Source organism: Equus quagga, chromosome 13, assembly GCF_021613505.1.
Source record: "Equus quagga isolate Etosha38 chromosome 13, UCLA_HA_Equagga_1.0, whole genome shotgun sequence".
Taxonomy (NCBI): domain Eukaryota; kingdom Metazoa; phylum Chordata; class Mammalia; order Perissodactyla; family Equidae; genus Equus; species Equus quagga.
Genome location: NC_060279.1, coordinates 3,808,517 through 3,835,725, shown reverse-complemented (window position 1 = coordinate 3,835,725; position 27,209 = coordinate 3,808,517). Strand labels below are relative to the sequence as shown.

General features: G+C 49.5%; 1 protein-coding gene across 1 annotated transcript; it reads right to left on the bottom strand.

Annotated features, from left to right (window-relative positions):
- Positions 1–1,228: 1,228 nt before the first annotated feature.
- STYXL2 (serine/threonine/tyrosine interacting like 2) lies at positions 1,229–26,224 on the bottom strand. The gene is made up of 6 exons (XM_046680433.1): positions 26,102–26,224; positions 25,289–25,414; positions 14,724–14,818; positions 11,310–11,541; positions 9,359–9,576; positions 1,229–4,561 (listed from the first exon to the last, which is right to left on the bottom strand). The coding sequence occupies exons 2-6, from the start codon at positions 25,396–25,398 to the stop codon at positions 1,752–1,754; spliced, it is 3,465 nt and encodes a 1,154-aa protein (XP_046536389.1). The 5' UTR covers positions 25,399–25,414; positions 26,102–26,224; the 3' UTR covers positions 1,229–1,751.
- Positions 26,225–27,209: the final 985 nt, after the last annotated feature.

The window sequence follows — 27,209 nt, the reverse complement described above, 5'->3', positions numbered from 1 at the left end:
GGAGTTGGTATTTTTATCTTTGTGCTCGTTGAAATGTGTGATGCTGAACTAATCCACACGGGAAGGTTGCAGGATCTTCACATCCCATGAAACTCAGTTTATATGAAAAGTGATGACGTGATTAACAGTCACTTACCACTGGTCCCATTGGTGGATTCCTCCTTATTCTTCTTCCCTCCCATTAATCATTTCATCGCCAATTGTGTCTCCTGAATTGGACTTTTTGGTTGATCAAGACATCTCAGACCCCTGCATGGCACATGCCTGTTCTAGAATCCTGCAAGGTGCTGCAGCTCGGAAGGAGCTGTAGGAACCGGGCCACCAGGGCTCCAAATATGTCTGCTGGCTTCAGCAGCCCAACTCATGTGTTGGAGGGGCAGAAACTCTCAGGAACAAAAGGGAAAGAATTCTCACGCACCGAGCCCATCCAGAGTGCAGGCGAGGCTCGGGTGACTGCCCGCTGCTCTGTCCAAGGATCCTCCAAGGAATGAAAAGCAAGAACGACCACAAGATCTCATAAAGCTGCATCCCCCTCTCCTTGTATTGGGCTTCTTTTCTTCTCTCTCTCATGGTTTGCTTTTGTTTTCCTGCCGTCCCAGAGGGAGCCTCTCTCTATCCACATCTCACCACGCTCACCACAGTGAACTCTCTTCTTTCTCTAGTTCCCTCTGTCACTCTCAAGGGTCTTCCTAGTGTCTTCCCACTGCATTGTATCATAGACAAAATACTCAATGATGATTATTATTTTTTTAAGATTGGCACCTGACCTAACAACTGTTGCCAATCTTTTTTTTTGCTTTTTCTCCCCAAACCCCCCCAATTCATAGTTGTATATTAGTATATTTAGTAAAATTATATATAGTAAAATATAGTTGTACATTTTAGTTGTGAGTCCTTCTAGTTGTGGCACGTGGGACGCCGCCTCAGCATGGCCTGACGAGCAGTGCCATGTCCACACCCAGGATCCGAACCAGCGAAACCCTGGGCCGCCAAAGTGGAGCACGCAAACTTAACCACTTGGTCCTGGGGCCGGCCCCTCAATTATTATTTTTTATAATGAGATGATAGTGGTATTGTCTGGAGGCACAGCTCTTGTGGAACAAGGTGAGGCTGGCTCGTGATAACCCATCTGTGTTTTTATTTATTTATTTATTTTTCCATCTGTGTTTTAAAAGTGGGTTTCTCCTAATATCCAAAGAGCTAAAAGTGACCAGAATGAAGAAGAAACAGTTGACAACATACCAGTTTAATGGAGATCCAAGCATTACAAAGAAACAACCAGAACCAAGCATTGCCAGGAGAGGTGAGACTTGCCACAGGATAGATTTCCTGGGTTTCATTATGACACTGCTACAGACAGCACCATGGCCTGTGTTCCCAGCCTCCCTGCAGGTGAGCTGGAGTCTCGGACAAGCTCTAGCGCCTTTGCAAGCTCACCTCTCCGGGCGCGGTGAACGCTTTCAAATACACAAGTGAAGCACCAGAGCTTAGGGGACGTGGGGCAACAGAAAACCGTGTCAGCTAGTCCACAGGCAGACCTCACATGGATGGCTCTCCTCCACGGCCTCCTCCCTACCCTACTTCCAGTGCCCTTCTACCTGCTACCCCTCATTTCAGCTCTGCCCTTCTGGATGACCCTTTCCACATCCCTGTCCCTCGAAGGGCAGTGGCAATGTGTGCCCTGAGCCGTGTGCTGGGCTGTATGGCTCCTTCCTTTGTTCTCAGTCTCGCCCAGGCCCACCTGACCCAGCTTAATCCTCCCTCCTTCTCTGCAGCTTAGTCCTGGTTTCTTCCTGCCGGCGTCTCCAGGCAGCAATGATGGCTTCATCGTCCATTTCTTCCTCTTCCTCCCTGTCAGTGCTTCTCCGATACTGGGACCGCCGCCCTGAAGCAAACCTCCCTTCTTCTCTGTTTTCCGTCCTCTCTTTCTCTCCCTCCTCTTCAGACCTCATGAAGCTCTGGGTGAATTTCCTCTTGGCTCCAAATTCGGAAAAGTCTGACTTGGACGACTCTTCCACATCTTCCCAATCCCTGGGCCTGGCCCAATTCGGACGCCGTGGTTCCGGGGACTCTTCCCCTTCCGAGGGCTCAGGGCTCCGGCGGAAGAAGTAGGGCTCCGGGCTTTCCTCTCGGGAGCTTGAGGTCTCACTGAACTTCGACCTGGAGAACTTGTGCATCTCTCTCCCCTCTCTGGTGGAGGAAGAAGAGAACCGGGAGGTGCTTCTTGCAGAGCCGCCATTGGCCTCGTGGTAGGAGGAGGTGTCCTGTTCCTCTGACCGGGATTTGGAGAACTTGTAACTGCAAGATTTAGACTCCGTCTCCCGGAGCAGGGAAGATCTGGTGTACCTCCCCCGGGAGCTTCCAGACCAATCACTTTGGGGAGGAGATTTGTCCTCTGTCCTGAGGCCACTAAGCCACCTGTTAATACTGCTATCCATCTCTTTGCCAGCTCTGCTGCCACTTGCATAGCCATCAGAGACAGCCAGGGAGGAGGAGGTGTCTGTTTCAGGCTTTTGGGAATTACTGCCGGAAGAATGTTGGAAGCTCCCTATGGCGCTGTCAGTGTCCTCGTCCCTATCACCCACGTCATCATCCTCTTCTTCCCTGACCTTCTTCTTCTTGAAAAGGGAGCTGCGTTTGTTGTCAGAGGCCAGCTTCTCCATTTTGTACTCAGACATCTTCTCCCTCAGCTCCATCTGCATCTCCCGCTCCTTCCTGCCAAGTTCCTTTAGGTCAATATCGTCAGCAAAGAGGCTATAGATAGGCTTGCTGGTCCCCTTCACTTTGCTCCCAGTACCTTCGGTCCTCGAGCTCAGCGCAGTGTGGGAGGACAGCACGGAGTGTGTGTCAGAGCTGGCTCTTGGCTGGCTTTGAGGCAGCAGGCAGCTGCCCAGGGAGGAGCTGCTCTGTCCACTGAGCATGGAGACTTGGTCATCCCCCAGGCAGCCCACTGCTGGTGCTACCTTTATGCTTGCAACGGATGGCGAGCAGGACAACAACAGCAATTCATTTTGCTTCTGGGCAAGAGTTTCGCTGACTACATTGGCAATCCAGTTCTGGATACTGGCAATGGAAATTGTGTCTCCAGGCCCCACTGGCAGGTTAGGCAGTGGTGTGGTGGGGTTGGAGGCCATGCATCCCCTCTCGTTGCTTACGGCCTGAGATGGGTGGGAGCTGTGGCTCTGGGCGCTGAGTACTGATGCTGTGTCCCCATCAGCACTGACCGAGGGGGCTGCAGACCAGAATGCAGACAGGGGGATGCTCCTGCTGGCAGCTGAGCTGTCTGCCTCCCAGCTTGCCATGGACTGGCTCTCCTCCAGTGTCTGCCTGCTTCTCTCCAGCAGCTCCAGCCGTCGTTGCCTCTTCTTGGCTGAGGCCGTGTCCTCTCCCTTGCTGAGCTCCACCACCTCCTCCTTGTTCTCACTGCCCACCTTCTTCTGGTGTTTCAGCTTCCAGGTCTGGTAGGCCGTCAGGCTGGCGTCAGAGAGGTTCTTCTCCCCTTCTGCCTCCTCTGCACCTTGCTCACTGCTGCTGTCTCCTGCCTCTGAGTCTTTCTTGTGAAATCCAAATTGGATTCTCTTGATCTTCCACCTTTCTAGGGCAGTGAGTTTGTCCTTGTTCCTGTGGCAGAAGTTATAGAAGGAGCTGGCCTCAGAGGACACACTGTCCTCATCATCCTCTCGCACCCTGCTCCCCACCTCTGAGCTTGTGTCCACCTCCTCTCTCTTGCTCCTGGAGTGGTACCTCCGGGAAGCTTCCTTCTCAATCTCCAGCAGCCTCTGGTTCCACATGTCCCAGGTGCTGTCTGTGGACACAGAGTCAGAGCGGCGTCTCCCACCTTGGTTCTGGCTGCTCATCTCCAGCTGCTGCTTCAGGATGCGTATGTCACGGCTGGTTACACTCTCTGAGGTGCTGCTCTCGCTCAGGGTGTGCCTCCGTCTTCTTCCCACAAAGGAGCCAGCATTGCTCTCCTCCTCTACTTCCTCCTCCCTACTCCAACTCCGGTGCCCTTCTGCCTGGTACCTCTCATTTCGGCTCTGCCACTCCCGGATGATCCTCTCCACATCCTCATCCTCGGGCTCCTCCCCACCCTGGCCAGAGGAGGCTGAGCGCCTGCCCTCTCCACCCTGGGGGACCTTGCCTGTAGGGAGGCCCTGCCTCTTCTTCCACTCCTCATATAGTTTCTCCTCCTCGTCTTCATCAATGAGGGTGAGGGGCTTAGAGACCTGGCTGGCCTTCCCCAAGGAGGAGCCACTCAGGTGGCTGGTGGTGTCATCCTCCTCCTCCACTGTGAGAGCATGTACTCTGGCCCCGACAGTGCTCCCCACATCCTCACCCTCCTCAGCCTCGTCTGCACCCTCCTCCTCTTCTCTCTCCTCCATCAACTTCTCGTTGAGCTCCCGGAGCTGCTTCAGGAAGCCATCGTTGGGGCAGATGGCCCGTTTCTTACGCACAGTCATCAAGGCCTCCAGGATGGCCATGTGGTGGAAGATCATCAGGTAGGCCACCACCAGCGCTGCTGACCGGCTGATGCCCATTTCACTACTGACCAGGACTTTCCCTGAAAGAAAGCACAAGAGATAATGATGTAACTACAGTGGCTTCCTTGTATGTTTTTTTTTAAGCACTGTTTTGATGCGCTGGATTGAATATGTTTACATTGCCTCTGGTATTCATCCATGTTCAAGTCCCGTGAGGGATGGGCATCATTGTCCCCACGTTACAGATTTCAGACAGAACACTGAGGCTGCCCTGTGCTTGTGGAAACGTTTTCTGCATTGCCTGAACCTGGTCAGGGAGTGGGGAGTGGGTGGGGAAAAAAGAACTGACTACTGTCCCCACTTTTGAAACACTAGAGTGTATTTCTACTTTCTCCTCACCAAACCGAGCACCAGAGAGAGGAGAAATAAAAGAATGGGGGAAGGAGGAAGAAAGGAGAAAAGAAACGAGGCTAAGATGAATGAATCACAGAGACGTGGAATCTCAGTGTTGGAAAACACCACGAGTCACAGCTGAAACTTGAGAATTCCCTTTCCAACAACAACGTTGGTGCTGGATCATCCATCATCCAGCTTCTGCTGGATGCTTCCAGTGATAGAGAGTTCAGCATCTCAGCCACGCACACGCGCGCACACACACACACCCCCTCACTCCATATTTAGATCACTCTAATTTTTAGAAAACTTTTTCACGTTAGGCCAACGTGTAACTTTCTGTAACAGGCATCCAGTGCTCCTGCTCTGACATTCTGGGGTCAATAATGAACACATCTGTATGAACCAGGTCTTTCATACAAAAATCTTTAAGAAGATAACTGTCAAATTCTTTGCTAATTTTTTTCTTTTCCTTGTTATGCTGGGTCTTTCAATCATTATTTGAACGTCTTTTCATGTTCTATTACCACACTAGCCACTCTCTTCCAGGTCAAACTTTAATTTATCAGTTTTTCTCTTAGGAGTTTGTGTCAGGATGGAGCAAGCTACTTCAGGTTTGGACTGACCCACCTAGAGAAGAGTGGGCCCCTCAGCACCCCCTGTCTGGGCACTGAGCCCTCAACAATGCCATCTAAGCTTGCAGTGTAGGTGGACATGTCACACAGTGACCTCAAATTATCTTTAATATCAACTGAAACCCATAAAGCTTTTTAAAAAACTGTCGTTAAGTCATATGTTTCTTATCTTGTAGCATTTTTTAAACATAAGGATAACTTTACAAATTCCTATTAACATTTTTGGTAGATGTAACCTTTTGTTACAGCCCAGCAGAAATTTCTGCAAGTCTCAACTCTGCCGTTCAGTAGATGGGTTCTCCCCTAGGCCCCCTCTGCTTTGCCTCCTCCATAAATGTGACAAACATGCCCTCTATGCCTGCATCTAATGGCTGTGTCAAATGCAGCTGGGGACCACTGGAGACCTCCCTCCAGGCTGTTGTCATTCGATTTGCCGCCATCTTTGGGGATGTTTGTTAAATCGGTTGAGTCCTATCTAACAGTATGGGATGGGGAGGGCGGCTTTTATTAGTATATCTTTGCACCAGTGAAGACCACATCTGTGTCACACAGATCAGAGACCAAGACAAGACTTGAGGGGACCTGAGGCCTAGTAATGCTGAAAGGCAGTATTGCCAAGGGCCAGCAGTCACTGGAGGGAAGGAAGTGGGCAGAATCAAAGCCGCTCAAGGAGTATCTACAGATTCGCCATCTTCTCTCCTCCCACGGCCCAGCTGTGCCTCACCAAGGACCTCCCCTTAGCAGACCGACCAGGCCATAATTCATCCCTGTAAATTATTACCAAAGTCTCGCTCCCTTCCTTCAGAGGTGGAGTTACCAGACCAGTCACATCAGGACACAAGCAGCCGGGCTTCCTCATAAGGGCAGCAAATGCCCCTTGGACTCTGTCTGGCAGAGACAGGTTGGGGCGCCAGGCTTTCCTATGCTGTGGTCCTTGCACCCTGGGGTTCCTCCAAGAAGCCTAGGGGCAGCCTGAGGGAGAAGGGAGAGTCTGGGCCACAGGACTCACTATCCTCTCTTTTAGGCACGGGCCTCCCCAGTGTCTCTGCACAGCTCCAGGGGGCGCCTTCCCCGTGGAAAGCAAAATAGACTTTTTCCGTTTACAACAAATTTCCAACAGCAAAATGGCTTGAGGAAGGTAGTCTCTTTCCAATTCGCAGTCACTATTTTATTGGCAGCGGGCTGCTTAGGGGGTCTATCTAGATGTGGTCCCTCTGTTTAAAAAACTTGAAGGGTACAGGTGGTGGAGAGAGCGACGGGGCTTGAGGCAGACCGGGTTCAAGTTCTGCCTCCATTCTCAGGATGCCTTTGTACGGCAGGCATTTTTGTCGTATCCTCCCTGTTTGTAATTCTCCTTTCCCTCAGAACTGTCCCCCTCTCCACACCAGGAAAACAAGAAGTACTTGCCCAGAGGCCACCCCCTCGCCCCCACGGATAGAATTCAGGGTAGACAAAGGACAGGAGTCTGCCAGACAAATTCTCTCCCTAGGGAATCTGGAAATGGGACTGAGGCAGGAAGTCAGCCGTTTATTCAGGCCCGTGGAGGGCCATGCTCTCCGAGGCAGAGAGAGGAAGACAAGATGGAAACAGGGAGTCCTGAGGCCGTCCAGTCCTTGCTCTAAATCATCCTGGGACCACATTCCTGTCTTTGCATTTCTTCATCTTTGTTATAATTAATGCCTTTGCTAATCACTACGTAGTTTGAGATGCTGTCTACTAACTACCAACCAAGAGAACCTCCCTTATCACACCGTGGCAAAGTCACTGAACCTTCTCAATTTTCCCGTTTGTAAAATGTAAATAACCTTCTCTCCCGAGGTCATTGCGACAACTGTGTACGGCGCCAGCACCTGGGGTTAGTTTCGCCTTCCTCCTAGTTAAGAACTGACCCCGAAGCATCCTGGAGTAGAGAAATCACAGAAACTCAGGCTCCGGGGGTAAGTCTAGGGGCGGTGACAGCTCTCTGCCGCCGAGTAGGAAGTACCCAAAAGGGAACAACGACAGAAAGGACACGGACTTTCCCCTGCCCGCGGGGTGCGGAGAAAAGGGAAGGTGAGGCTGAAAGCAGCTGATGGCAGCAAGGGGACAGGAGACAGGCCTGCAGGGCGCACGGACGCTGCAGGTGACGGGGACCTCACTGGGTCCCACCAGCGTCCGGGAGGGCGGAGCTGATGCACTCGCCCGCAGGCCCTGCTGCACCGCTGCTGGCGGGGGACCCAGCCCGACGTGGGCGTCCCAGAGGGGATGCTGCCGCCTTCCTCAACCCGTCAAGAAACTTTCCCGCTCCCCGCGCCGTCTTCTCCGCCACCCGCCACCCTCCACCCTCCACCCTCCACCCTGCACCCTGCACCCTCCACCCTCCACCCTGCACCCTCCACCCTCCACCCTGCACCCTCCACCCTCGGGTCCTGCTCCCGCCCCGGGGACGCGCTTCCGCTCTGCGAGCGCTCAGCCGCCGGGAGCCCGGGGCCGCCGGCCGCCCGAGTCCGCGCGCGTCCCCACCGCGCTCGCGCCCCGTCTCCCACGGACGGGGGCAGACACACGCAAGGCCACGTGGTCAGAGGGACGCATTTTAAAAGTAGGGTGTTTTTTTAAGCATTGAAAACAGAAGAAAAATGTTTCATATATATAAAGTTCATATACATGAAATTTATAAATTCATTAATTATATTTTAATAAAAATCTATACGTATAAAGATATTCCCTCTCTGTAGATACATGGCTTTTTCCATTAGAAGTTACCCTTGGTGGCTAATGGCCATTGGCCATTGTCATCACCAATGGCCACTGGTGATGACAGGCAATGTCGTTCCCAGGAATCAATAACGATATTATTTATTATAGTAATGGCTATAACTTTTTAAACATTTATTATTTGCCAGGTGCTGTGCTAAGAAAGCCCTTACATGCGTTTTTAAAATGTTAATCCTCACAGCAATTGTAGGAGGACTAGATCGCCTTATCTTTGTTCTACATGCAAGGAAACTGAGGTTCCCCCGGACAAAGGAAAGGCCCAGGGTCCCAGGTCTAGAGAGAGCACAGCAAATCCTGGCCTCAAGGCCAGGGTCCTGGAGACCAGGTGCTGAACGCCCACCTGCCCCTCCTCACTGGATGCCCCATCGGCTCTGTGGACTGCTGTCCTCCTCTCGTAGTGGGACTGCAGCCGCAGCCTCAGCCCTGCTCTCCTCACTCCCGCTCTCACCTCCTCACAGGTCTCTAACGTCCAGGGAGGGAGTTTTCTAAAACATAGATCAGATCAAGGTGCCTTGAAGCCCTTTACCTTGGCCTTAAACTTCCTGCATGTCGGGGTCCTGCCCTCTAACCTTCGCCCTGTGCTAACCCAGCCCTAGAACGCTCGCCGTGGCTTCCTGAGCGCACCGGGATGATTCCATCTTAGGATCTTTGCACCAGCACTTCCCTTGGCCAGGAATGCTCTTCCTCCAACTTGTCCATGGCTAGTTCTTGTCACTCAGCTTAAATGTCCCCTTCTTAGAGAGGCCTTCTCACCCAGCCTTTCCAAGGAGCTCGCCAGTGACTCTAACGCATCGTCCCAGTTACGATCTCTGCCTCACACTTATCAGAATTTGACTTTTCTTTTTTTCTGCCTTCACTACATTGTAAGAGGCAAAGGCTGAATCTGTGTCTATCTCTTTCACCGCCGAGCCTAGAACAGGCCTGGCAGGTCTCAGGCCCTCAATAATTGCTTATTGGATGAATGATGGTCCTTTCCTTTCCCCTCCTCTTAGAATGAGATGAAGTCTTCTTAAGACAGATAACCTCCAGCCACGGCAGACAATGGGCAGGTTTTCACAATGTTCCCTGGTCGCTTCTCCCCAAGCAGAGCCTCACCTCTATAGGTCAGCAGGGCCTCATCGAGGAACTCGGCAGCCCTCCGGAAATGCTGGGAGATGTCCACCTCGGGGAAGTCATCCACCTCCACACCCAGGTACTGGATCTCCATGCCAGTGTAGAATTCAGGCCCAGTGTAGACGCCAGTGCCATGGGCAGCATTCAGGATGTGGGTGATTCCCAGCCTCTTCAGCCTCCCCTTGTTCACAGCCACACTCCTGGGGGGAAAAAGGCAGGGACATTTTTGCAAGGGTCAGAGCTAGAAAGGGGCATTACCACCAAGACTGGGAGCCTGCTTCGGCCGGGTCAGGAGGGCCACAGCTGGGCAAGGGCCTCCTTCTCCGCTCCCCCATGTGCTCACTGCAGACACGGTTATAAAAGGGTGCAGTGACTTGGCCACAGCAAGAGAGAGAAGGGGTGGGGAGCTAGGCAGGAGAGGGCAGGATGAAGAGGAGAACAAGACTGATGTGTAAGAAAACCTTCAAAGAGTCCAAAGATCTCTAGTTTAAAATCCCATGTCCTGGGAATGGACATTCATAAAGACCCAAAAGTGGCAGACAAAAATAATAATAAAATTAAGTGTGCTTCACATTGATATGGCATGCTATATTTTTTGAAGTCCTTTCACATACATTATTTTATTTTACCCTAATAATAAACTTAAGAGGTAGATAGGGCAACTATTTTTATTTCCATTTGAAGATTATAAAAATGAATCAGAGAGCTTTTGTGACTTTCTGAGACTGAAAGGAGAAAAAGATTCTGAACAAGAGCTGGTATTTTTGGTTTCTAGTTCAGAGCTCTTTTTTCTGCAGTGGAATAAGTGGAGCTTAGTTTGATGAGGCCCTGAGACCAGGGTTGCCCAAGAAGCAGCGAGGACTTTATCTGGAGATGCCTGGGGTCCCTGGTACCCACCATGTGAATGCTTCTGGGTCAACAGAGGTAATTAGAGATCGCTCAGGACTTGGTGCCCCACTCTAGGAATCAGGTTCTGGGCAACTGATTATTCCGTGGTGGAGTATGAGACCCGATGTCCGAGCTCTTTTCTCAACTGCCTGCCTGCCCTGGGGCCCGAATTCCCTCCTTTGCTTCTGGATGTGTTAGTAAGTACACTGGGAGAATGTCTTAGTAATTAGTCAATGGATCTGCAAAATTAGGTTCACAAACTAACCTATTGGTACCAAGTACACACTGGCAAGACCCTGAAGGAAGAGGACGTGAGTGATTGTTTGGGTTTTGTTCTGGAAACCACTGATAAACTTTCTAAAAATGACGTTTTTTTCTGGTTATAAAAACAATAAATGTTTACTCTAGGAAATCTGTACAATTCCAAAGAAACCAAAAGAAGAATATAAAATCACTTGTAGAACCACCTCCTAGAGAGGATTACTGTTACCATTTTATCACATTTGTTTCTAATTTGTTCTCTTTGTAAACATGCACACATACACGTATACACATCCAAATATTACTCAATTAGCATCATACTGTATATATGTTGTTTTGTAACCTATTTATCCTCTTACTATATTGTGAACGTTTTCATAACTTGGCAAATACATATAAAAATCAAGATTGTCAATGGCTCCGGATGTCCCATTATCTGGTTGTTACAGATGTCATGGGATGATGGCGATAGTGGGGTGTGTGTTGGCAAGTCTCTGCGGCAAGAAAGAAGGCCCAGAGCAGGCACCTGGAGGGGAAGGCTATGACAGGAGCCTGGCAGGAGGGGGGAGGATGAGCAATCGTGCCAGTGTTTTGCCTGAATCTCTGTGTGCAGGTGGGTGAGTGGGGCCTTTCTCCAAGGCAGGGGCTGGGTGAGTGGTCAGGCAGCTTCAGTTTGCTGGATGGAGCTACTGGGTCCTTTAATGGAAGTTGGGGGAGTTTCATCTCTCTCAGGCACTATCCAGAGGGGTAGGACAAAGGGTCATGACCCAGCAGTCAGACTCACTTCTCTGCTATGAAGACGTTGGGCCAGACCTCATCCACTTCATTCCAGGGTGTCTCTTGGCGGTCTTGGACCAAGGCCCGCTGTAGGTCCAGGACGCAGGGTGTGTTGTACAGGCTGGTGTCGTCCATCTTCTCCCTGACGCGGTTGTACAGGTCCTCCACCAGCAACTGCTCAGCAGACTCCAGCATGCCTGGACACTCTGCCTCGGCTCTGAGCCCCGGAGGCTTGAGTTCTAGAGGAGACAGGCAGCATTCTCATCAAAGAATTAGGAATACCGTGGCCTTCCCTGCTCCCTGGGAGAACCCACTCTTGCCCAGTTTGCTGCCAGGACTCTGGGCATAGGGTGAAATGCCAGCAGGGCCTCCAGGAAGGACTTCATGGGGCCCAGGAGCCCTGTGCTGCCTGGACTTTTGTGGTCGGGATCAGCAGCAGCATGGTGCATAGGTGTGGGTAAAGGGACGCCTGTTTCCCTTACTTCCTCCCGTATTTCTCTAAAGCTGGCTGATCATTTTGTAGCCTGAGGTCCTTATGTCTATACCTGGTATAAGCCTGACTCATACTTATAACCCCCATAGTGCCTGTACAAAGTGGATGCTCAGAAGCATTTACTAAATGAATAAATGGCATTCTTTCATTGACTCCGTTACATATGGAATGCAAATAATGCTGGGAAAAGTAAAACTTTCTGCAGTCATTTATGCAAGGTCATGTTCTAATACACATTTAATTTACTTGTTTGTTTCATTTATTGTCTGCTTCTTCCCCCTGGAGTGTAGCGTAGCGCCTGTGGCTGTCAGCCTCCCAGCTCTCCGACAGGTGGCAAAGGTTTGCCATGAGCTCCGAGGCCAGTCTCAACACAGGACTCAGGGCCTTTATGACAACAGGCCAGAAGAGCTTCAATTCCAAATGAATGCAAATTCCATTCACCCATGTCTCGCGTGAACTTCTATCTCCTTGTCCTGATATATTTGCTCCAATTTATCAAATGGTGGGGGGGGGGGGGGGGGGGGGGGGGGGGGGTGGTAAGATGTTTCCTTTCTCCAAGAAGGTAGACAAGAGCAGTAGAGAGCAAAACCTTTCCTCCCACAAAGTAGCCCAAAACACTGAATAGAGAGAGAGAAGAAAGAAGTGAAGTTAGGAAAGGAGTGTCCTCTGCGCCGGCCCTAACCTCTTGCTGGCACCGTCTCCTCCCCTGGCCGGTGAAGAGCGCAACCACATTTGGCAAATAGACCCGCCTGGCCCTTCCCGGAAGGAGCTCCGACAGGTCTCTGGGGGCCGGGCTTGCTGCTCCCGGCCTGCGGATCCCGGAGGTCCTGGGTTCTCCGGGCCTGAGGACTCCATTTTCCTAGAGCTCCTCTCTTCTCCCCCGCCTACAGCCCCTGATGGGCCGCCACATCCCTGCATGAGGTCTCAGCTCTAAACGCTCTCTGATCTCTGTTTCAAAAGCAGAAAGAGAAAGCCTTTGCAATCCCAGAGCTCCTGTTCTGTTTAAAAATAGATGAAGCCTTCCTATTTTCTCTCCTGCTCGCTTTGCTCCCTGCTCTCCCGGGGGCTGACATAGCAAACGTAAAAGCCCCTCGCCGTCCATATTTTCCCTTTACTCCATGTGAAAAATAAAACTCCGGGAACCATTGTCTTCCTCAGCTGTTTATATAACAGAATGGTTTCGGTCTCCTCCCTTTCGGATTAAAATAAATGTCCCCTCTCCCACTGGCAGCTCCTGCTTTCCTTGGGTCTCTGGCTCACGCCTCAGCCTCTGTCAGTTCCACCTCTCTCCCTGCATCAGTTCCTCTAGTCTCTTTCTACCACCTGGGGTTTCTTCACAAGAGAGGAGCACCCCAACGTCTGCTCCGCATTCTTGCAGGTGTAGCCTCTGCAGACTTTCATGGAAACAGAGGGCTCAACACAAATTTTTACCTTTCTGATCTCCAGTGAGCAGGGCATCGTTTAGAAATATCACCTGATCGTTTTTCTTTCTCTGTAATATATTGTTTTTTTCCTCCCCCCCCCCACCCTTTGGCCACCAAGACTAATGAAACTTGGGCTTAATGCCCCCAAGAAGCGGAGGGTAGAGAAGACCTAGAATAAAAAAGGCTTTGCTCAGCTTTAGGGTTCAATCTAAACATTGAATGTCCACAGCATCCTACAGACTTGACAGTGAAGTTTTCAAAGAGAACAAATGTTTTTCTCTCAACTCCTAAAGCTGGATTCTTACTCATCAAGAACCAAAGCCTGGAGAGGGGTCCAGAGAGTGAAGCGCAGAGCAGCGATGATGCAGGATGGAAGGTAAAGGAAATTCCCAACCACACAGGAGGGGAAAGAGCCTCCAGAGCTGGGGTGGTGCTGGGAGCAATTGAGAGAGAGCTAGACAGGGGCGAAGACACCTTGGCCTTGCTTGGAGCAAGGTAACAGAGAGCGTGGGTATGGTGGTAACAGAAAATGGAAAAAATTAGAGAGTTCTTTGAGAAGATAGGGCCTCCTGGGATGTCCAGATCAACAAGCAAGAGCAGGCAGAATTTCTATTTCCTCATGGAGTGTATAGGAGACCAGGACGTCCTCAGGGACTCTGGTGGGGACCCAAAGGCCAGGGGACTGAGAAAGACCTCGAGTTATATGGACAAGGAGCAGCACGTGTGGTTCTCTGACTGAAGGCCAGGGAAGGAATCATGGCCACCAGCAGTGGAGGCCAAGCCAAGCCCAAAGCTGGGCACTGTGTCATCAGCAGCGTTGCCTTATCCCACCCCACCCCAGCAGAAGTGAGAGAGACACCAGGGCAAAGGGAGGAGAAAGGGGAGGAAAGAAATCGTGAAAGATTATTTGCCCAAAATTGATTAGAAAAAAATCCATCCAATCAGGATGAGTATCCTTGAATGAAATATAGTCTGTTTTCCACTCCAAAATCTCCTGTGTAAATATTGACATCTCTCCCCAACCCCCTTTCCCTGCCTCCTCCCCACACACTTCAGTTTGAAAACATCTTTAAGCACTCATGGAAACGCAGATCTAAATGCAGACGTCCCTTTGAACAGAACTCTTTGGATGCTCCTAGCCATTTGTTGGGCTCTCAGGTCTGTGTCTCTAGCATATGCCAGCCCAGGCCTCCGAGATTAGCTGAGAAACTGAATGGGAGACCCTCGTGGCAGATCAGACCTGCCTCCCTGGCTGTGGACTCTAGAGAACTGTTCACACGGATGCGTAATGATTCCCACCCCATCCCGTGAAGTTGATGAGATGCGTGGGCAGAACTGCCTTCTTTGGATCTGCTCCTCTTAGCGTGATGGGCAACACCTGAGGAGCACACGCCCCCCCCCCCCCCCCCCCCCCCCCCCCCGACACACACCATGGGCTCCCTCCCAGGGTCTCCAGATGACCCTTGGACTCTCCCTGCTCCCACCCAGCTTCTGACGGCATTACCTTCATTGATGATCTGTTTAGCTGCCACAGCTGAGGAGAGGTGAATGGGCTCCATGAAGATGCTTTCTGTTTCTGCGTCTGAGACCAGTGAGTACCTAAGAGAAGGAGTATTCATGTGAGATGACTCTGGACAGCATCTGAATGGAAGGCATTCTTTTTAGAAATCTGGCTCTGGTTAACCACAACTGAAAAACAGTGAGGGACACAGGGACTGCCTTCCTAAGTTTAGGCAACCTGAGAATGCAGAATGCTGGGTCCCTGTGGTTCAGTCGTCCATCTGTTTTCAGACCAGAGCTGGCCCCCATGTGAGTTGATGTTAATAACATGGTAGTCCAGGCTGTGGAGGAAAGAGGATATGTCTGTGGTTGGGGGACTCACCCTGATGTGGCTTCACTTTCTCTACTGTGTTCCCACCCTTGTGTTCCCACCTGCTGCTAGTTTTTTTCTCCTGTCCCTGTTCCTCTGCTATCAGTACTATAGGATGTCCCTAACTGTACCTCTACTGGGTTCTGGGCCTTGCTGGGCTGGGTCCACTGCCCCAATTCCCTCCACGCTCAGCATCTTCTTCCTGCTTGTGAGGGAGTGGGCTAAGAATGAAAGGCCAGACAGCGCCATGGGAAACGTGAAGATGTGCTCACATGCACCACCCTGATCCTGAACACAAGAAGTCAAGGGTCGGCCTGGGCCCAGGGATTCAATAAAGTAACTTAGGTACATGTCAAGGCAATTTTCCAGAAAGAATTCAGCACAGGTGACCAAAGGGACCTTGGAGGAGCATGGTGAATCAAGAGCAGAAACAAGCGTTAGGACCCCACTGTAGCGGTGGGTGCCCCTAGGGGGCTCTCCTCCTTTCCAGGGGTTGGGGTGAGCTTTGGGTCTTTTTGACATAGTCTTTCCTATGGTCCAGAGAGGATGAAAAAAGTGAGAGGCTTTAATGAATACCATTTTTTTGTCGCAAAAATTCCTTCTTGCTGCTCCTTTATAATCAACCTCTCCCTGCACCTTGTCCCCTAGCAACCACTGCTGTTTTCTGTCCCTATAGTGTGGCCTTTTCCAGAATGTTATATAAGTGAAATCCTATAAATGGAATCTTTTGGATCTGGCTTATTTCACTTAGCAAAATGCATCTAAGAGTCATCTGTTCTATTGCATGAATCAATAATTTGTTCCTTCTTATTGCTGAGTCATATTCCACTTTTTAGGCACCTCGGGCTATTGCTGCCATCACTGTCACACTGCCTTGAGTCAAGGCTGGGTATTCCAGAAGACGAAATGATGCTCACGCTGCTGGTTTGCTGGTACTTTGGATTCTGGTCTTCTTCCTCACTCTGCCTGCTACTGTTTACTTTTCAGAGTCCTCAACAGCTGCTGTATCTGTCTGTCCAGGTTTTATAAGGGCAATCCATGGGAGAGTCCGTGAGGGTGCATTTTTCATCTTAACAGAACTGGAACTTCTGTCCATTGTCTTTTTGCTTTTAAAAGTCTGAACCAATATGTTTCCTGATCCCTGCAATTGACCTATTTTATCTTTACAGAAACCTGCAGGATCTCTTTTTGGTTCCCAGTGTTTAGAAATTTGACGTTGATGTTCCTTGGTCTATTTTCATCCGTTGTGTTGGGAATGGATACCATTTTTGAGTGCCTTCTATGAATTTAATCATGACAAAACTTCCACGAAGTAGGTATTATTATTCCTGTTTAAGATAAGAAAACTATAGCTTGGAGTGGTTAACAGAATTGCCCAAGGCAGTAAGTAAGTGGCAGGGCTAAATTGCAAAGACAGAGCAATCCTGCTCTAAGTCCAATCTTCTCCCCACCAAGATATGCTGACACCATTCAGATTAGAAAGGGGAGGTGGGTCGGTTGGTGGGAGCAACCCCAGCTGGATCCCCAGGCCCTGTAGAGACTTTGATACAGAAAAGTACTTTAAAAATACTTGTTGAAAGCATGGATGCGTAGATGGATGGATGGACTGGGGTGAGTTGACCTGCGTCCAGCTGAACTGAATGGAGCTAACCTGAGCTAGAATAAGTTTAGCTGAATTGAAATGATTAGCAGAACAATTCTCTTGTGGCGGACATCCACAACATCAGAGTCCACCCTTGGGAGAAGCACACCCTTGGGTGTGCTCAGGCCAGCAAGGCTATGGAGAAAGAAATATCTTTGCCACAAGAAAGGAGCTGCCTGTTACTCTACCCAGAATGTGGCTAGACCTGCTCATGCAGTATAAGGGACAGCACAATGTCGCACCCTCATTGGTGGTTCCTGAGTGATTTCGGAGAGCAGTGTGTTGAATCATTCCCGTTCTAGCACTGAGTACACCTTGTGACCAGAAGATACATTTTCTAATAAGCATGACTGGGAGTGGGGGTGGATGAAGGGTGAGGTTTGTGGGACATTATCCTTGGATGTTAGAACTAGAGAAGTCTTTAGACATCTCATTGCTTGCTGAAGGTAATAAAGACTAGAACACCTTGGGGAGAGGGGTGAGCTCTGTAAAGGTACAGATTAGGTAGTCTTATTTACCCCTGTATTTCCAGCACATGGAAAATGATCAGGCAGAGTTTGATGACTAATCAAGTGGGTGGTGGCTATGATGAGTAGATGGATGAACAAACGAATGGCTAGATGAATGGATGGAATATGCTAGGCACTGGGCAAGGTGTCCACATACCACCTTGGGGATCAAACCCAATGGCCTCCAAGGCCCCGCAGTCTCTGGCCCCTTCTTCCTCTCTGCCTCAGCTTGCCCTGGGTTTCCTCTGGCTCACTCCTTCCCAGTCCACTGGTCTTCTTTTGGCTTCCCGTCCTCACCAAGTTTCTTTCTGTCCAGGAACTTTGCAGAAGCCCATTTCCAATACCTGGATGTTCAGTCCTCCCCCTCTTCACACATCTTCCAGATCTTAGTGGGATCATTGCTTCTTTAGGGAAGTCTTCCCTGATCTCCACCTCCTATTGTGCCATACCCCTTTCCTTGATGGCACTTCCATCAGATGCAATTTTACATTTATTTATGAAATCACTTGATACACATCTGTCTCCTGTGCTAGACCATGTCCTCCCTGAGGGCAGGGACCATGGCAGGTACCTTGCTGACTGTTGTGTTCTCAGCATCTAGCACAAAGTCTGGCCTGAGGCCAAGATGGGCACAATCTTGGAAGGCCTGTGTTGGCAATTAGCAGTTTTTTCTTATGGTGGGTTAAATGTGGCCCAGATCCGTGGCACCCCTTGCACAGAGAGGTAGGGTCTATGTCCACTCCCCTTGAATCTGGATGGTCTCTGTGATGCTCTCACCAATAGAAGTGGCACTGTGCCATCCTCTGAGCCACCCTGAGGACCGCTTCCCCTTCCTGCTCTCGTTGCTCTCTCTGTGGAAGCCCTGAGCTGCCGTATAAGTCCCGCTACCCCAGGACCACTACATTGGAAAGGCTGTTGGTCAACAGTGCCTGCTGAGCTCCTGGCCAGCAGCCCGCTGTGTGGACCAGCCTCTTAGGGGTGGATCCTCCCACCCGTCAGGCCACCCCAGCTGACGCCACGTGAGGCACCGACAAGCTGCCTAGTGGAGTCCTGTTCAAATCCTGACCCACCAAAAGGGGAGCAAAAGAAAATCATTGTTTTAAGTCATGACGTTTTGAGGTAATTTGTTGAGCAGCAATAGATAACGGGACAGTGGCATTCCAAGGGCTAAGAAGGGAATTCTGAGCAAACACCTAGGCGCTCTTCTCCTAGTAGTGATAGTGAACCTGGTAAGCATCAGCGATCGACTCAAATGTGTGCAGTTGGGAAGTAACACAAGTAATGCCAATATGCGCAAGAGAGCCCGGCCACCACGCTGGACCCCGTGGCCGTGCTGGGCCCAGACTCAGGGCAGTCTCGGCTTTAAAATAGCAATATTTCATAACACTCAAGTCAGAGCCTCAAATTTTATATAAATGTAAGTCCCATTTCCATTTCAACAATATTGATTAAGGGAGTTTTATCCTTTTATTTGTTAATAATATTATTTATATTTTGATTAATAAAATAATCATTTTGCTTATTAAGGGTCAGTATTATGTAAAATGAGGTTTGGGGATAAAAAATCAAAACAAAGCCCTGCCAGGGTAACTGGCTGAGAGCCCTTGTGCTGCTCTGGGCCTAAGAAGGGCTTCCTCCTGCGAGGCCTCCTTTCTCCCACCTCGTCAGGCGCTTTTCTTTGTTGCTCTCAGCCTGCAGGCCTGCGTTCAGCAGAGGCTTTCTCACATCTGTGATCAGTATTCCAAGCAGCGGGCGCAAACTGAAAAGAGACGCAAGAGGAGCCCTCACCCGTCAGGTGTGCAGAGAGGCCCTGTGAGACTCCCAGCGGGGGTGTCCCGGGATCCTGGCCTGGTGCTATCTATCCGCGAGCCCTGGATCAGTCAAGCTACCTTCCCTAAACAACGTTGACTGCAGATGGTGTGGATTTGGTTTTAAGTGACAAATACTGGGAACTGACAATCTGTCCTAAATACACCTAAATTCTAAGGTTTGACGGGGAAAATTTGAAATTAAAATTTGAAAAAGAAATGACTGAAAAACATCCACCTTTCTTGTGGGCGGTAAAGGATGAACTTGGCTAATGAGTCAGCAAATTTGAGAAATCACATTTGAAGACTCAACCCAGTACACTTCTGAGAAGCTGGTGCTTATATGATTGAGAAAAGAGGAGGGTTAAGAACAGAGTCCCTCCGCATCGTCACAGTGTGTCTGTTCTTGGCTGCTGATACAAAAATGCGAGCAACAGGAAGCACAGCCCCTGCGTTACCCAGCGTTGTCATCGAATGGAGGATGTAAATTACAGGCGCTTTTAGGAGTTAACCGCTATGAGAGGAGATGTTAGCCTAACAGTCACCAAATCGTTTTGCCACAGACGCAGTTTACTAAGTCTAATAAAGCAGGTGCGGGGGTAGGATCTGAAAGGACCCAAGTGGAGAACAACGTCCAGGCTTTGAGGAGCTGGTCCCTCATTTTCCACGGAGAAGCTGGATTGCCAAAAGAAAGGAGGAAGGAGGGCGAAACGTGGACAACTGGCCCTGTTTATATTTACAAGGTCAGTGAGGCGGCGGCCCTGCTGGTTTTGATTTATGGCCACGGGCGTCTGTGCCTCCACCTCCATACCTGAGATGGGGTGGGACGACACACGTCCTGATTGGAAAGCAGCGAGCGGAGCGCGCAGCGAGCGCGCAGCGAGCGCTGGCTGCTCAAAAAGACAGGCAGGGAAAGAGAGGCTCCGGGATCGATACACACCTCATCATAGGATCAGGAAGAAGCAGCTAAAAAGCCCTGAGGGTGAATTGAAAGAAACAATAAAGCGGAGTTTGATGGACTTCCTAAGCAAGAGCAAGAGACTGGTGCAGCTTTCTTTAAACCTGTGTTTTTCAAAATTGCAGACTGTGACCCATTAGTGTATTATAAAATCAATTCAATGAGTTGTGCCCAGCATCTGGGGGAAAAAAAGGAAGAAAGAAGAGAAAAATAGAATAGCATCATCCACTGTAAGCATATGTATAATTTCGTGAAACTTAAAAAAAAAATTTATACATACTTATACATGGTCTGGGTTGAGATGTAAATGGTATGCCCTACTGTGGATTATGGTCAGCAAAGTTTGAAAGCCAACACTTTAAACCAATTGTCAAGTTGTCAAGACCCAGAATGGAGTGGAATTAAGGTCCTTCCCCCCAGGTCCCCTGACAGCAGATCACTTCCCTTCAAGTAGTCCCTTGGAGACGGAATGGAAGCAGAGGCCCAGGAGGGGGTGTCCTCATTTGGCTTTTGCAAAAAAGAAACAGGTTTCTGAGAAAGTGACCACACAGGCAAAGTGCAGGCTCCAAGGAAGGAGAGAAGTCAGTAAACTAAAGCAAATCGATTTTTAGCAAGCTGCTTCCAGCTGCCCTCGTGAAAGACCTGAGGCAGAAAAATCTTCACGGAAAAAGAAACATAAAAGAGAAAAGGTAGCTAGGAGGAGCCATTTCCAAAGACACGCAGACCTGACACTGCATGCCCCGCCACCACCAGGCACACAGGCCTCACTGTAGGAAAGGCAAGCAGAACACCGTTCCGGAAAATCTCTGAAGGAGGTGGGAGGTGGGGGGCGATAATGCCACCACGAGAGACGGTCTGACCAGATCACCAAGGAGTTCTAAACCACTGCAGAGGCTTCAAAAATTCAGATCCAAAAAGCCAAAGCAAGAAATGGATTTTGACTTGGAAAGAAAGAAAGGAAAACAGAAAAATATTCTTCGAATCAGAACAAGTGAAGGATAAAGAAGTCTGGTCCTTATTTGGAAAGGAAGAGAAAACTGGTCAGAGTAAAGGAAGAAGAGAAGAGGCAGAGGTGGGCCCCAGGTCACCTGCATGGGAGGGCCTGGGCGTGACAGTCTCCTCGCGAGGAAGGGCAGGGAACGCCTGTCTTGAGGTTGGTTTGCATCACAAGCAGAGTGTGCTCATCTGGGTGACTGGGAGGAGATGACAGGTACAGGAGGGCCACACCAAGTTGCCCCACTGCACAGAGGGTTTTAAGTTTTAGAGTTAACTCATGAATTACCTAGGGAAATTTGCCTCGCTGGGAGATGGGTGATTCTCTAGCCACAGGGTTTCCTCTAGAGAGAGTGATCACAGTGGCTAGGTTTGAATTTAAGGTGTTTGAGGTCAGTCTCTGAGTCAGGCAAAAATGAAGACTTCACGCTACTATCCCCTGTCTACACCCCTTTCTCGGGTTCTTAATTCACCCTGGGATGAGATGTACAGATGAAGTTGGAAATGTCAAGACTCCCTGCCAGGACGGCAAGCAGACTTCATCCCCATGCGAACTCTGGTGGATTGGCAGTGGCTGGCTTTTGCAAGGCTCTGTCCTGGTTCTATAGGAAAGAGTTGTGTCTCCCGGGGCTGGATCTAAGGCTGTGGTGGGTTGAATGGCGGCCCCCCCAAAAAGATATGTCTCCTAGAACCTGTGATTGCAATCTTCTTTGGAAAAGGATCTTTGCAGATATAATTAAGTTAAGGATCTTGAGAGGAGATCATCCTGGATTAGGGTGAGCCCACAATCCAATGGCAAAGGTTCTTAAGAAGGACACAGAGAAGAGACAGCAGAGAGGGCCATGTGAAGATGGGGGCAGAGGTTGGAGTGATGCTGCCATAAGCCCAGGATCTCCTGGAGCCCACAGGAGCTAGGAAGAGGCAAGGAAGGAGCCTCCCCTTGAGCCTTCGGAAGGAGGGTGTCCCTGCCAACACCTTGATTTCGGACTTGCAGCTTCCCAAACTGTGAGAGAATATATTTGTGTTGTTTTTAAGTAACCCAGTTTGTGGCAATTTGTGACAGCAGCCTTAGGAAACTAGGATTGAGAATCCGTCGGTGGGGTATTTGCTGACTCAGTGCATAATTTAATTTTAAAAAGGCTCAAGCCTTTAGCTAAAGAGATAAGACAAGAAGGATGGAATTTCAGGCATTTGTTAAGTACAGGGAAGACTGTTCAGGCTGGGGCCCAATAGCAATGGGTGATGGTCAGTTGCTTAGAATACAGTTTTGCTTTTGGCAGAATTAGAGAAACATGGTGTTTTAACTGGAGTATGTGGGACTCTGGTTAAATAAAAGCATCTTGACATCATGAGTTACTGAGAGGAATTGGTTGTCAAGTATCCTTCTCGGGAAGAAGGGACGAGAATATATGTAATATTATTTCATTTCTACCACTGGGTAAAACTGGTATTCCAATTTTATCATTAAGTAACTTATGCAAGCTCTCATGGCTAATAAGTGGAAGAGCAGACCTGACCTCAATTTCGGCCTCAATTACACCATTTAGTTCTTTCCACAGTACCATACTGCCTCTCCTTTCATAGCTTATTTCTCCTTTCATAGCTTAAAAAAAAATAACAGCTTTATTTGAGGTACACTTGTTAATCAAACTGCACATAGTTAAAATGTCCAGATTGGTGAGGTTTGACATATGTGGACACCTGGGAAACCATCACCACAATCAAGGTTGTGAACTTACCCATCGTCCCCCAAAGTTTCCTCAGGGCCTCTCTGAACCCTCCCTCTGCCCCCTCCCTGCCCTATCCTCCCCAGGCAACCCCTGATCTGCTTTCTGTCACTTGAGAGATTCATTTGCATTTTCTGGAATTTTATGTAAATCAAATCATATGGTATATACTCTTTTTTGTCTGACTGCTTTCATTAAGCATAGTTATCTTGAGATTCATCTGTGTTGTTGTATGAATCAAGAGCTCATTCCTTTTTACTGCTGAATAGTATTCCAGCGTATAAGTATACCGCACTGTACTTATCGTTCACTTGTTGTGGACATTTGGGTTGTTTCTAGGCTGTTGCAAGTAACGCTGCTGTGAACATTCGTGTACAAGTTTTCAGATGGACATATGCTTTCATTTCTCTTGGGTAAATCCTGGGAGTGGAATGACTGGTTATACAGGCATAGGTGTATGTTTAACTTTTTAGGAAACTGACAAACAGTTTTATAATGTACCATTTTCTGTTCCCACCAGCAGTGGGACTTCCGGGTACTCCACATTCTCACCAACGTTTGGTATGGTGAGTCTTTTCAACTTTAGATATTCTGACAGGGATGTAATGGTATCTCGTTGTGGTTTTGATCTGCATTTCCCTAATGATTAAGGATTTTGAGCGTCTTTTCACGTGCTTATTTGCTGTCCACATATCTCTTTGGTGAAGAATCTGTTCAAATCTCTTGTCCATTTTTTAATTGGGTTGTTTGTTTCTTTTTATTGGGTTTTTAGGGTTTTTCCTATATATTCTGGATACAAGTTCTTTATCAGATATGTGATTTGTAAATTTTCTTCCAGTCTGTGGATTGTCTTTTCATTTTTAAAGATACCCTAGAGTCATTCATCTGGGCTGTTCTGTGTAATGCAGTGAGGTTGACTGGAGGATAACTCAAAGCCAGTGTGGCTGTAATGGTTTATACCTCAGATTTTATGATGATCATTGTAGGGCGGGATAGTCTATGAAGTGTCACCGTATGTTTGCCTTCTTTGAAAATTTCTGAAAAGGACTAGCCGATTTGGGATGAGCTTCTAAAAACTGATTGCTCAGGAGTATGCGCAAACCAAGAAGGGTATCAGCAGCAAGAGGATTCAGCAGGAGTCACGGAGAACCTGGAGAAAATTTGCTCTGGGTGTGGGACCATGCTTTTAGGACGCTCAACCCATTCCACATAGTGGGGCTTTCGGGCTGAGCCTGTTTTTGCCTAGAAGGCGGACCAGCAGGTGGGAGGCTAAGGAGAGAATGCCTCAAAATGGAGGACCAACAAGATAGAAGGAGCCTCAGTTCCTGAATCCCTGCTCGGGTAGCTGTTTTGGCGTTTATCTGAGTGAGAAGGAAAAGTCCATTTGCTATAGCAGCTAAAAATACCCTCTATGACACAAAGCCGTCACCTACCCCAACCACAGAAAATTGCCTCCGCCTTGTCTGGGAGCATAGAGGGGGAGGGGTGTATTTTAAACCTCTCAATCCTGACAGTTTTTCTAAGTAGGAACATTTTGCTGAATTTTCAAGGAAATGCCCCCGAGCTCCATTTGGACAAAGTGCCCCAGCCTGTGAGTGATGAGCACCTGCCCGCGCTCCCAGTTCACTCCAGAGGGGAGGCCTCCCCAGCCCGGAGAGGCAGGAGCCTGTGAGACCCCAGGAGACCCGGCAGGGAAAGTTACCTCAGAGAGTCTGGCTGGGGCTTTCCTTCCCTTTTTATAGATGAGGAGACACAGGCTCAAAAGTTAAAGTGATTCTCACATAAATTTGGTGACAGGGCTAAGATTAGAAGTCGGGTCCACTACTATTATTTATGGCAGAAGAAAATGGATGGGCACACACACCATTGCTTTAGCGGGAAGTTAAGCTTCTCTTTGATGTCCTGTGGTATTTCTTAAGATTTCATGCAATTTTTTTATTGTACATCATAATATATCCTCAGTGATTTTATGTAAAAGAAAGTTTTAAATAACCTGTCATAAAATAAAGAGGACTCTCCAGGAAGATGCATCACGTTTATCTGCCCCTGGGCACGCTGCCACTTATTCCCAGGCATGTACAGATCCCAGTCTGAAAGACACAGCTGATCACAGATGCGAAATTGTCTCAGTACCACGGCCTGGCTACAGGCCGCCTCCTATCCCGACGCCTTCTCCTACAGTCTCTGGTCTACCGCCCCTATCCGGCCTCAGTCCCAGGCAATCAGGTAGACCTGCCAGACTCCTCCTCATCCTTCGAGGTTGAGACCCGGCATCATCTCCTCCAGGGAGCCTCCTACAACCCTCTGACCCAGCTCCTCTCCCTGGCCCACCCCGCACTAGACCCCAGGAGTACTAATTCTAGCACTTACCACGCCACACTGCAATGCAGTCCGTGTGGAGGCTTGCCTCCTCCAGAAAGAATGACACACAAAAAGTACTAGGTAATGTTACTCGAATGTAAGGTGGTGGCTGCAGGCTCCCTGGGCCCACTCCTCATCATGCTCCCTAGCCCGCTCCCGCCATGGCTGGAGGGGTGTGGAACTCAGCAAGGGCACACTTACTGGCTTGGGGAGGGGCTCCGGAGGTACCGGGCCTGCACGGACCGCACGTCGGCTTCATCCTCTTCACTTGGGACTACCTGCTCCTCCTCTGGGTCCCCACCTGTCGCCATGACAGCCTGTCAGCCTCTGTAAGTTTGGTATGAAAAAGGCAGTTAGGGACTTTGGTTCTGGAGGTTTTGCAGGGGAAGAGGTGTGTCAGTGACGTCACCTCAGTGCAGCTAGGAATGGGAAGGCCACCACATGCTAATACCCTGGTGGGGAAGGACCCACGGGGGAAACCTAGTCAGACTCGGCCCAGCCACTGTCACCAGGAACCAAGACACACACCCTGGCCATGTAACCAGTCCACCTTGGAGTCACAATATTTAAGAAGTGACAACTTGGCTCCTTCCACAGATGACAGCAAGGAAGCAATGAGGGGAACCAGAAGTTCACCTTAACTGTGGCTAAAACAGCTGAAAGACGGTGAATTCCCCAGACCAGAAAGATCTTTCGGGTGAAACTCCTGGCATGCGCACTCACACACACCTGTGCACACGCGTACACGTACGTAAGCACACACTCCACCTGCACATGTGCATACACTTCTTGACTCTACTCGGGGAAGTGCAGCTAGCCGCCTTCAGTGTCTCTAACCAAGGCCACAGGAGTTGTCGCCTTTGGCTCTGGCGCCATCCCACAGCCTATTAAAGAACGTGAAATCCCCCAGGAGCTGGTTCCAGACATGGCTGGGCCCCAACACGCAGGCAGATCTGCTGCCCCTTTGCTTGAAGTCCTGGGCTCACAGGACAAAATGAAGGGAGAAGCACTCACCGTGGCTGATCTTCCTATGTCTCCACACCACGGGGCAGGCACCCAAGGGCTGAGGGGCCCAGACAAAATGGCCAGAAGCTCCGACCAGTGAGAGGGCCCAGTCTCTCTCCTCTCTTCAGTGCCTCTTCTCTGAGGGGCAGGACAGCTGTTAACAGGAAACCTTAGCTACCTTCTAAATTTAGCCTCTGGCCCCACGGCCTGGCAGATCTCTGGGAGGAAGGAATGCAGGCTCAGGACCCAGGCCCGAGAGCAGGCCCCACTTAACGCTTTCCCTCCTGGCTGGCTCTTCGGACACTGACACTGGGCAGCAGGGCTGGGAGAAGGGCACACTCTTCTCCATACCTCTTGCTTGGGGCTGCCTATTCAAAGTCCCTCCAGGGCATAGTCAAAAGTCAAGGATCTAGAAGAATGAAACCAACTGTACCTCAGCCCCAAGTCAGCTTAGAGGGGGTGGAAAAAAACACCTGCTATTTAGATGGGGAGGGACCTCTGATAGAAGCTGGGAGAGCACTGTGGTGTGACTAACCTTGCGGCCAGGGCTACATTTCTTTTAACAGAGAGGGCTCTGGATGGTAAACTGGGTGGTTGTGCTCCCCTCTGCAATCCCTTCCCCACACTCACACCCCATGGTGATGGTCAACTGGCAATTCTGGGTGATATAAAAATTCTATAGTCTTCATAAACTTCAGATGAGCTCATAACCCACCCTACTCCAGTTCACCACCTCCCACCATCACTATGCTCAAAGCAAAGCCCAACAGCCCAATAGTTCACCCCCTCAACCCTCACGTTCTATAAGTACCCCTGCATCCATTCATCGATCCATCCATCCATCTGTCTATCCATTCACAAATATCTACTGATTACCTCCTATGCGTGAGGCACTATACTTGACCAAAGGTAGTAAGACACATCATTACGTGTGGCTCAGTGGAACAGTATCTGGCACATAGTATCATTCAAAATTGGCTGAATAAATGAATGAGCTCACAGTTTATTAGGAGGAATGAGACATACAGATCAAAAATAACTCAAGCACAGGCAGAATGTAGTTAGTATCCTGAGGGAGATCCAGAGTGCCGTGTGAGTTCAAAGAGGGAGAGAGCCC

Excerpts from the sequence above, each read along its gene's own strand:
- STYXL2 (XM_046680433.1), bottom strand. The coding sequence starts at position 25,398 with ATGGCGACAGGTGGGGACCCAGAGGAGGAGCAGGTAGTCCCAAGTGAA. Across the intron at positions 14,819-25,288 it reads CGGAGCCCCTCCCCAAGCCA|GTACTCACTGGTCTCAGACG; the intron begins GTAAGTGTGCCC and ends TCCTTCTCTTAG. Across the intron at positions 9,577-11,309 it reads AACGTCTTCATAGCAGAGAA|GAGTGTGGCTGTGAACAAGG; the intron begins GTGAGTCTGACT and ends TTTTCCCCCCAG.